At 38.7% G+C, this 12,039-nt stretch overlaps 1 protein-coding gene across 3 annotated transcripts in view; it reads right to left on the bottom strand.

Annotated features, from left to right (window-relative positions):
• The window catches only part of LOC105471132 (erythrocyte membrane protein band 4.1 like 4A), a 258,637-nt gene that overhangs the window by 73,989 nt on the left and 172,609 nt on the right, over nucleotides 1–12,039 (bottom strand). For all 3 annotated transcript variants that reach the window (XR_011624793.1, XM_024789518.2, XM_011723498.3), the window contains 3 exons: nucleotides 7,679–7,770; nucleotides 6,618–6,695; nucleotides 1,613–1,734 (listed from right to left, as the gene is read on the bottom strand). Coding sequence is in view for 2 of the 3 variants with exons in the window: in XM_024789518.2 (XP_024645286.1) it covers nucleotides 1,613–1,734; nucleotides 6,618–6,695; nucleotides 7,679–7,770 (292 nt within the window). In the remaining variant the exon portion in view is untranslated. The remainder of the gene's footprint in view (nucleotides 1–1,612; nucleotides 1,735–6,617; nucleotides 6,696–7,678; nucleotides 7,771–12,039) is intronic.

Genomic DNA, 12,039 nt, shown 5'->3' with positions numbered 1-12,039 from the left:
AACACTGACAAATTATAATGAAAAGAAAGGAATGGGCCGGGCGTGGTGGCTCATGCCTGTAATCCCAGCACTTTGGGAGGCCGAGGCGGGTGGATCACGAGGTCAGGAGATCGAGACCATCCTGGCTAACACGGTGAAACCCCGTCTCTACTAAAAATACAAAAAATTAGCCGGGCGTGGTGGCGGGCGCCTGTAGTCCCAGCCACTCAGGAGACTGAGGCAGGAGAATGGCGTGAACCAGGGAGGCGGAGCTGGCAGTGAGCAGAGATCACTCCACTGCACTCCAGCCTGGGCGACAGAGCGAGACTCCATCTCAAAAAAAAAAGAAAGGAATGAAATTACCACAAAGGCAAACAGAAGTTTCCTCTAACTGAGGGGAGGAAATGGTTATCAGAGAAACACCCATGTGGCACTTTGGGGATGCAGGCTAGATTAAACTTTGTATGTGTGTGCACACATATGTATACATGTATGTATATGTCCATAAGTATATATATTTTATTTATATACTTTCCATACATATATTATGTTGCATAATAAAAGGCCAATAATAACAAGAAACCAACTGGATTCTGTACAAATGAAGCTCAAATTAAGTTACCTCAATAGTGTTCCTGTTTTTAAATTTGTATTTTTAATAGATAGGGGCCTCACTTTGTTGCTCAGGCTATACTGAAACTCCCAGGTTCAAGTGAGCCTTCTGCCTTAGCCTCTTGAGTATCTAGGATGACAGCCTCACCACCATGCCCAAAAGTGCTGGTTTTTTTGTTTTTTTGTTTTTTTAAGACTCTTGCTAAGAGCTTTTTCAATTTCAACTCAAATACATCAAACTAAGAAATTATTCAGTTTAGCATTTTGTCTTGTGTGGTTTTTGTTTGTTTAAGAGACAGGGTCTCAGTCTATCACCCAGGCTGGAGTGTAGTGGCATGATCATAGCTCACTGTAACCTTGAATTCTTGGGCTCCAGCCATCCTCCTGCTTCAGCCTCCCAAAGCACTGACATTACAGGCATGAGCCATTGTGCCCAGCCAATATTTTATTTAAAATAAAACCCCTTCAAAAAGAAAGTATGGAGCCAGGCATGGTGGTTCATGCCTGTAATCCTAGCACTTTGGTAGGCTGAAGAGAGACGATCACTTGAGCCCAAGAGTTTGAGAACACCCTGGGCAACACAGTGAGACCCTGTCTCCATAAAATAAAATAAAGTAAAATAACCAGGCATGGTAGTACGTGCCTATAGTCCCAGCCACCTGGGAGGCTGAGGTCGGAAGATCACTTGGACCCAGGAGGTCGAGGCAGCAGTGAGCTATAATCATGCCACTGCACTCCAGCCTGGTGACAGAGCAAGATTGTAACTCAAAAAAAGAAAAAAAAGAAAGTATAGTCATTAAGCAGGTCATGGTGATTCAAGATGACTATTTGTCTTCTTAATAATTACTGTCTGCTTGAACATTTCCAAGATCAAAATTGAAATTTCTAATATTAGAAAATTTTAATATTAGAAATTTCAGTAGAAAGACTATAGAGTTATAGACATCACTGAGTATATCTTACACTATCAGCCTAAAGAGAAACAAGGTTACATAGATAACTCAGGGGAGCCATGGCTTACCGGTTGGCTGTGTTTGTGCTATTCGCTTAGGGTAAGTCTTGCTTCGACTTCTCGTCACATTCTGATCAGGCCGGGGAAGTTGAATAGAAAGATCTCGGCTCATTTGCAAAGCTGTCCTGCCACTTGAAAGTGCAACATTTTGATTAGCAAAGGTAAAACCACACAGCCACAAAATTAAACAGGTCATTCAGAACATCTGCCAAATATGGAGAGAAGAAAAAACACACAGACTCACTGGTTTTAAAATGATTCTCATTGCAATAGTGATCAAGGGAGTGGTTATGAAATTCTAGGAGGAGATTTACATTAGATAGAAGGAAAATCTTTCAGAGGAGGAAACAGGAAGAAAGGATTTATTAAAGGAGGAGTTCGATTTCCGTAGAATGATGGGCTAGAAATAAAGGTTGCTGATAGTCTTTAAGGTCACTAAATAATACAGAAATTAAGTTGGGCTAAACTGTGGAAGGGCAATGATTCCACATGAGCTCCATGTTGCACTCACACAGCAGGTTGTAAAGCATCCCCCACAGGACCACTCAGTAGAATTTTATTCTGGACTCTGCCATGGCACAATTAGCCATTTACTTGCCCACCTCGCCTGGGCCAGATCAAGTGTCCAGGAAGACTGAAAGCAGGCCTAGAACCCCATGCAAAGCACTGCTGCCCTGCAGATTCCATGCGGATTCCAGGGCAGCTTTCCCTGGGGCTGGGTCAAACTTCTCAAGTAATTTTCCCAAGGAATCATGTGATTTAGTTTGCTGGATTTCAGTGAACATTCATCTTACTAACAATTTATTCCGCAACTGCTAAATTTGAGCAACTGAATGGCCTTGGCTTTCACGCAGGAAAATATCATTTAGGTACAGGAAAATCACATTTCTACAAGTCTAGTTTGATTCACCACAAGTACAGCCATCTATGAGAAGAAAAAAGTCTTTTAAGGGCCCCAAATCCTATTTATTTTACATTTACAGGATAAATACAGGTGAGTATCTCCCCCAAAAAACAGATTAAACAGACTTAAAATTCATCTTTCACGTGTTTCTGTGGAAGTTTCTCCTCCTCACTACCTCCTCTGCCTTTATTAAAAATGAAGATGCCTACAATCCTCATAAAAATGAATCTGCATTAGGCTAAGCTGGGACGTGTGGTATCAGCTACCAGGGGAATAAAGATGCCAGGGCGCATCCATGATGGTACTTCACGTTCAATAACAGTTCATGGAAATGCGGGAGGGGAGAGAAGCAAACTGACAGATTTTCTTTTGCTTAAAATGTAACTTCTTTTAAAAAGGTACACAGATTTCCAAAAAGCTAAAATTCACATAAAGTGCAAATGTTCATTATTATCAATGGTCTGGAGTATCAAGATAAGGCCTACTTTCAACAGACTCACTATTAACAGAAAGACTTGGGCACTGTGCACTTCATCTCACAGAGGAAAAAAGTTCCCCCTAAAAATATAACCCCATATGTGAACCACTGAGGCATTTCATAATCAGATTTTATTATCCAAATTTTTCTCATGGTTTCTCTCTCGGAACAAAGGACAAATGAGAAAATCATATCATAAGATTAGTAAGACTGAGGACCAGAAGCGTAAAGTGATTTGCCACAGGCTGTACAGGACCGAGCACTAGAACAAGCTTTCTGAACGCCAGCTGGTCAGTATGGCATAGCCTGGTGGCATGGGAGAAGGAACAGCACATGTAGCTGTTGGGTTTGAAGTTGCAAGCCCTGTTTAAAGCAAAGCTCTGCCTTTTCCTAGCTGCGTGATCTTCAGAAGGTTATTTGTAAAAATCCTTGCAGCCTTGTTTTCCTCATTTATATTTCTACTTGTTCTTACAATTTCCTGGCAGAAGTATTCTTGTATAGCATCCTATTTCCTTGTAGCAGAAAGTAATTGACAAGTATAGAGATTTACAGTGTAAGGTGACGAAAGTCCCTACGCATGTCTGGTGGCTCTCTGTTATGACAGGACAGAGCTTTATTTCTGTGATCAACCACTTCCCTGCTGCCTCTGGCATACACACACCCCTCTGCATGCTGGGTGGCAGTGCCAGCAGGCCCTGTGGCCTCTAAATGAGATAGAAAGAAAAGAACAAGAGTAGAAATACTCAGGTTCAAAGTCCTAGCTTTGCCACTTACTGCTTAGGGACCCTTAATTACTTTACTTTTGGAGGCTCCAATTTCTCATCTATATAAAGGGGGATATGAAACCTCTTTGGCAGGTCATTGTGTGGATTAAATAAAGCTGCACATGTGAAAGCAACAGACACAAAGGAGGTTCTTATGAGAACTTGGTCTCTCTTCCATGCTTCATAGAATGTGAAATCTCATGACAGCTCCTGTGAGTTAAGTCCTACAAGGAGGATCTGGGTTCCCAGGGGAGTTTCTAAGCCCTCCTTCTCAATTCTCGAGTGTAAATTCTACACAGCTCATTAATTCATCAAAACTAGGAGCACCCCACAAAGTTAATGACAGGTAAAGGCAAGGTTAATTTGTAAGGGGCTCAGGGAAGATAGCAATGTATAACAAAATGTTTAATCAAAGATTTCTATTTCAGATTATTGGTCTCTGGTAATAAAACAACAACAACAACAAAAAGTATTAGAACATCAGATTTCAGCTCAGCCTTTCCTCACAAATTTAATTTTTAATCTTAATTGTCCCATATCACTAAAAAAGTCCAATTTTTCCCTTAAGTAAGCACTAGTTTTCCCAAAAAGTGCCACTGTCCTTGGCATTTTGCAAGACCTAAAATGCAAGAGAGAGTAAAGACTAGAACTCTTGTCTTCCTCCATCACACACATGTACATGCACAACCACAAAGACACTAACACACCACTATAAACACATACACAATTACACACACAAACACACCCAGACACCTGCATTCATACACTGCAGCCACTTGTTAGGCTGTTCTTTATACCCTATTATTTAAAAGCCTGCAGGGTGAAAAGAGGAGAATGTGATTCCAGAGCTCTGCTTTCATTCCAGGATATCTCTGGAATGTCTCAAGAAAGTGGCAGGCATATTGTGCTGGTTAAACTCTGGTTGCTTGCCCTCTTTTGACAATAAACAGTCTGTATGCTAATGACCCCCCAGCAATCAGAGACTCATCCCTGCCTAAGCTCTGGGCATCGTCTTTCTTCCAAGGATGGTGCAATGTTAGTGTTTCCTACATACAGACATGTAGATTTAAGATTCATTAAGACTTACTAGGCAGTTAACATCAGCCACAAAATTAGAACAGATTTAGCATGGCCTCCAATTTTGCAAAGGTTACTTTTAATCACTTCCTTGGAAGAAATGATATTTAATATGCAAAATCCAATAACTTCCTAATAATAATTCCCAGTAGCCACAACATTTGCATTTCAATAAATTTGAGAAATCGGGTATGGCTAACTTTGTGGAAGCCAACAACAGCATATGTTAAACAGGATAATTAAAATTTTAATAGTGTGAACATTAAGACAGATGTCTTTCTACCCGCTCCATTTCAGGGACAAGGAGACATTCTCTCTATAACCCTGGTGGTGTTTTTATGCCACAACTGGAAGAACAGTCCAAATACTGACTATTACCTGCTCTTCTCAATATAAACATAAATAATACTTCCTTAAATTCTTCATAATTGTATCACCATCTACAGAACAACAGTGAAAACCTAAAGATTAAACATGAACATATCAATGAATACCTTCATGTAAATTCCAAGAATATCTATAATACCATGACACAAGTATTTTTTAGTCATGAAATGAGCAAATTTTCAACTAAATAATATGTAAAGATGAATGCACTGAATATTTAATATTCCTCACCCTTTTATTGATTATCTTTAATCTCAAATTCAAGACCCAAAAAGTACATTATAAAAGAGAATTAAAATCTAGCATAGAGGACTACTGTCCTGAAAATGCTTGCCTTGGCTTTTTTTGTACCTCCTAAGGGAGCATTTCATTCAATGATGTCTCCAATGGAACTGACAAAAGTGTCCCATCTCTGTGACTCTAGGTGGCATTTCCCCACCCTGCTCGGGTTTTACAAGGCCCGGGGACCTCCCTCATTGTTTGAATAATACTATAGCTCTTTGAAGGCAGAAGTGGGTAGGTCTGATTCTTTGTATCTGTGGGTACCGAATACCATGCCCTGCACATCACAGGCTCTCTCCCTTGAACAGAATGAATTGAAACAAGACAAATTCTTTTTCAAAATATAGAACCCAATCTCATTTTTAATGCTGGTATTAGAAAAAGACATCAGCACCTGCCTAGTTGTATGACAATCAGGCTTTTTCCACAACAGGCTAACAGTTTGCCTAATGGTTATAAACATGAGCTCTGCAGTTAGAGCGCCAGAGGATGGATCCCACTGTCCTGCCTCCTAGCTGGATTACCTGGAGAAGGGACTTGACCTCTTTGAGCCTTAGTGTCCTCATACATTAATGGAGCTAATATTACAGAAGATTGATAATTAAATGAAGCAATGAATGGAAAACATGTATCACAGTACGTAGCACTTAGTAACTGCTCAATAAAGTTGAGATATAATTGCTAGCATTACTACATGCAGGCTTTATGCTACAGAAAAAACATGGTTTGATGCACAATATAAAAAGTATACATTGTATTAAATTAGGGGATCAACTGAATGTCTTAAAAACACAATTAGTTACTATTCAGAACATCAGATTGTTTCATAATCACAAAACACACATAATTAAAAATAAGTGATAACTGTATCAAAATGAATTTCTGAAGATAATAAACTTTATGATGGTCTAAAATCCCACAACACAGCTAATGCAAATGTTAAATACAATTAAATCTTGAAAATCATGTTTGTTGAGAAAGTTTTAATAAACCGTTATGCTTACAAAACACACTGGCAATGCAAGAAAAAATAAAAAATAAATCAAAAACTTCATTGAGCATAACAGCTGAATTAAGTATTTATTTACAAACACATCCCCCCAAGGAAAAAGTGTCATTTACCTGTAGCGGTGCTTATAACGTATGGATCCAAACTTGCTGAGTTTTCTTGACAGTGAATTAGATTCATTTTCTGGCATTCTAATCAATTTGTAAAAGAAAATCAGACAAAGACTCAACGTTACAGGCATTCTGGGCCACCCCTTACTCCTAACACAAACTTTATAAAGGACCCCAGCCACTTTATTAGAATACTTCTCCAACATCATGCTATTCATACTCCATGAGGATGAAACAGGGAAGAACTCAATTTTGTTTCCATTTAAAAAACAAAAACAAAAAATAAAGCTTAATGTATCACCAGCTAAATTTTTGTTTTATCTTTACAACATAAAGACGTGAAACAAGGAAAAAGTATCCCCACAATCCAAAGGTCAGTTCTCTAGTTTCATCTGACCTGACCTCCCAGGAGGACTGCATGCAGTTGCCAGCACCTTATTCATCAAGACATTCTCTTTCCTCGTTTCCCAGGATACCACACACTCTTCTGACTGCTCCTTCTCATACTCTAGACTGGCTCATCCTGGCCTGTAATGTCGGGAGGGGCCACCAAGCTCAGTCCTTGGAGTTCTGCTTCTCTCTCCACTGTTTCCACTGGTGACCTCATCCAGCCACTTCTGTAAATACCTACTTAAGTGACATCATCAACTTTGGTCTTTCCAGTGAGCCTTGTATACCCAACTGCCTTATCACATTTCTACCTAGACGGCTGATAGGCTGTTAAAATTAATTATGCACAGAACACTCCATTTCCACCAATACTACATAGGTGCTAATAATGGCTGCACATTTTACATAAACCTAAAAATATTACCTCGATCCTTTCTTGTAGTATCAAAGATATAACTGTATCTTTGCGTATAAGTACCTATGTGTATATACATGTACACATGCATGAATATATGTGTGCATGTTTGTATTAATATAATCCAGAGAATTAGGAATTGAGAAAATTAATAAAAGGGAAACAATTCCAAATTTGTTTCTAGACAGAATTCCTTTTATAAAAACAAATGCCATTTTCATTTATTAAAACAACAAACAAAATTTTTACATCAATTTACCTAAAAAATGTATGATGTTCCACACTGCACTTCCAGAGATGCTTGCAAGCAGTTTTACTTCGAGCTTCAAAAAAGAATGAGGTTTCATTACACTAAGAGAGAAAGAGAGAGAGAGAATATGAATAATGACCAGGGAAAGAAGATAGCATTCTTCAAGTAACAGCTCCCTTTAGGTAACAAAAATTCAAGCAGAGAGATTATTGAAAATATATAAAGAATAATTGTCTCTTGATAACTATTTTTGGAGAAGTGCATTAAAATCACCTTCCATCAATTAAAATTTTATAAATTCCATTTAAATCTTAAAACACCTTTATTACCTACTTTTACATTGCCCCATGATGATAGACAGTTTGGACAGTGGCGGTGAAATACTATAAAATCTCCCTCATAAACAGCCACTAATACAGGAAAAGCACAGACCATGTGAAAATCAAAACCCAATCAAAAGAAGATGCCCATAAATCCAGTCCTTAAGTGTATTACTTTCAGGGATGAACAAGTCACACATAAAGCAATGAGTAAAGAACCTTAGGAAGAACTACCAGAAGGAGTGAACAACCCAGCAGCATCATCTGGAAAATTAAATAACGTCTCTGATGCCATATTTCTCCATTCTACATCAAGTTACTGAGTGGATCAAATTAAACAATATGCATATGTACAGTATCATATAATAGGTGTATAATACATGTTAATTATTTTAATCCAGTAGTTACTTGATTCTTTATATTTAATATGTAAGAAATAAAACAACATTGAAGGTACAAATCAGCCCTCTATATCCAAAGGTTCCACATATGCAGATTTAGCCAACTTGAATCAAAAATATTCAGAAAAAAAAAACAAATTTAAAAAGCAATAGACCATAACAACTATTTACACAGCATGTATATTATGTGAGGAATCATAAGTAATCTAGAGATGACTTAAAGTATATGGGAAGATGTGTGCAGGTTATATGCAAATACTACACCATTTATATAAGGAACTTGAGCATCCTCAGACTCGGGAGGAAGGTTTCTGAAACCAATACCCTGTGGATGCTGAGGAGCAACTGTACAAGCATACCTTGGAGATACTGTGGGTTCAGCTCCAGACTACTGCAATAAAGTGAATATTGCAATAAAGTGAGTTGCACATATTTTTTGGTTTCCTAGTGCATGTAAAAGTTGTTTACACTATACTGTAGTCTATTAAGTATGCAATAGCACTATGTCTTAAAAACAACAACAACAACAACATATATACCATAATTTAAAAATACTTGATTGGTGAAAAATGGTAAAAGTCATCTGAGCTTTCAGGAAGTCATAATCTTTTTGTTGATGGAAGGTACTGCCTCAATGCTGATGGCTACTGACTGACCAGGGTGGTAGTTGCTAAAGGTTAGAGTGGCTGTATCAATTTCTTAAAATGAGACAACAATGAAGCTTTCTGTGTTAATGGACTCTTCCATTCAATAAAGAATTCTTTGTAGCACATGATACTGTTTGATAGCGTATGACTCACAGAAGAACTTCTTTCAAACTTGGAGTTAATCTTCTCAAACCCTACCACTTCTTTATCAATTAAGTTTGTGTAATATTTTAAATCCTTTGTTGTCATTTTAAAAATGTTCACAGCATCTTCCCCAGGAGTAGATTCCGTCTCAAGAAACCACTTTTGCTCATTCATAAGAAGCAACTCCTTATTCCTTGAAGTTTTATCATGACATTGCAGCAATTAAGTTATACCTTCAGGTTTCACTTCTAATTCTAGTTTTCTTGCTATTTCTACCACATCTGCAGTTACTTCCTTCACTGAAGTCTTGGACCCCTCAAAGTCATCATGAGGGTAGAAATCAACTTCTTTCAAACTCCTGCTAATCAGAATAATTTGACCTCCTGCCATAAATCATAAATTATTTTAAGAGCATCCAGAATGGTTAATATTTTCCAGAAGTTTTTCAATTTGCTTTGTCCAGATCCATTAGAAAAATCATTATCTATCGCATCAATAGCTTGTAAAATGTATTTCTTAATAATATTTGAAAGTCGAAGTTACCTCTTGATCCATGGGTTGCAGAAGAGATATTGTGATAGCAGGCATGAAAACAACATTAATCTCCTTGTACAATTCCATGAGAACTCTAGAGTGACTAGGCGCATTGTCGATGAACAGTAATATTTTGAAAGGAATCTTGTTTTTCTGAGCAGTAGATATCAACATTGGGTTTAATATAGTCACTAAGCCGGCCCGGGAGTGGTGGCTCACACCTGTAACCCCAGCACTTTGGGAGGCTGAGGCAGGCGGATCACTTGAGGTCAGGAGTTCAAGACCAGCCTGGCAAACATGGCAAAACCACATCTCTACTAAAAATACAGAAATTAGCCGGGTGTGGTGGCAGGTGCCTGTAATCCCAGCTACTCAGGAGGCTGAGACAGGAGAATGCCTTGAATCTGGGAGGTGGAGGTTGCAGTAAACCAAGATCATGCCACTGCATTCCAGCCTGGGTGACAAGAATGAGACTCTGTCTTGAAAAAAAAAAAAACATACACACACACACATGTGTGTATATATATATGTATTTTTTTCTAAGCCATCCTGTAAACAGATGGGCTGTCATCCAGGCTTTGTTGTTCCATCTATAGAGCACAGAGTACAGTTATCATCATTTGCATGGACCCCAGAATTTTCTGAATGGTAAATGAATATTGGCTTCAACTTAAAGTCAACAGCTGCAGTAGAAAAGAAGAAGACAGTCAGCCTGTCCTTGGAAGCTTTAACGCAGGCATTGACTTCTCCTTATAGCTATGAAAGTCCTAGATGGCATCTTCTTCCAATAGAAGAAGGCTGTTTTGTCTCCACTGAAAATCTGTTGTTTAGTGCAGCCATTTTCATCAATAATCTTAGCTAGATCTTCTGGATTACCTGCTACAGCTTCTAAATCAGCACTTGCTGCTTCACTTTGTACTTTTTATGTTATGAAGATGGCTACTGTCCTTCAACCTCATGAACCAACGTCTGCTAGCTTCCTACTTTTATTCTGCAGTTTCCTCACCTCTCTTAAACTTCAGAGAATTGAAGAGAGTTAGAGCCTTGCTCTGGATTAGAGACTCTGACTTAAGGGAATGCTGCAGCTTGTTGGATCTTCTATCCAGACCACTCAAACTTTCTCCAAATCAGAATAAGACTGTTTTGTTTCTTACTATTTTTGTGTTCACTAGAGTAGTTCTCCAAATTTCCTTCAAGAATTTTTTTCTTTGCATTCACAACTTGGCTAACTGGCACAAGGGGCCTAGCTTTCAGCCTATCTCACCCTTCAAGATGACTTCCTCACTAAGCTTAATCATTTCTAGCATTTGATTTCAAATCACAGATGCACAACTATTCCTTTCAGTTGAACACTTAGAGGTTATTGTAGGGTTATTAACTAACCTAATTTCAATATAACTGTGTCTTGGAAAATAGGGAGGCCTAAAGAGAGGGAGAGAGACAGGGAATGGCCAGTCTGTGAAGCAGTCAGAACATACACATCATTTATGAATTAAGATCACCATCTTACATAGATGCAGTTTATGGCACCCCAAAACAATTACAACAGTAACATCAAAGATCACTGATCACAGATCACTACTGAAGCGGCTACACTGTCCAGTGTATATACCTTGGGGTTCATTGTCATGCACTGAGAAAAAATTCAGGACATGGACACATGTGGGTAGGTTAAGGAGTGAAAAGTTTAATAGACAGAAGAACGGAGGGAGGAAAGCAGCTCCCTGAGAAAGACAAAGAGACATCTGAAAAAGGGGGGAGGCCATGGACCACAGCAGATTTTATAGGCAGGCTGGAGAAGGCGGTGCTTAATTCATGTAGGGCTCACAGAATGGCTTCATCAGATATGATGTCTACATAGTGCGCAGGGAAGGCTGGTCACCCTACCCTAATCTTCTTATGCAAATGGGCTTTCCAGTTGATCTGCGCCATTTTGTCTGCTCCTTTATAGTACGTGTGGCTGGCAGAGAAGGGAAGATGGACCCACCATTTTGAAAATATCTTGTCCTTAGCTCCTGCCAGCACCCACCTGTGCAAGCTCCTAGCTTTCAGGGTGCTCTATGTTAGAAAATGATTCGGGACTGCTTTTCATTAAAAAGAAAAGCCTTACCGAGGAGGACTCCCATGCCCATGTTATCTACCTAAGTAATTCCTTCTTAGCTCCTGTATCATTATAACATATATAATAATAATGAAAAAGTTTGAAATACTATTGCAAGAATTACCAAAATGTGACACAGTGACACGAAGTGAGCATATGCTGTTGGAAAAAAGCTACCAACAGATTGACAGGGTTGCCACAAATCTTCAATTTGTAAAAAAAA

This window comes from Macaca nemestrina, chromosome 6, assembly GCF_043159975.1.
Source record: "Macaca nemestrina isolate mMacNem1 chromosome 6, mMacNem.hap1, whole genome shotgun sequence".
NCBI lineage: Eukaryota > Metazoa > Chordata > Mammalia > Primates > Cercopithecidae > Macaca > Macaca nemestrina.
Note: the sequence above shows the minus strand (reverse complement) of the source record. Positions and strands in the feature narration are given on the sequence as shown.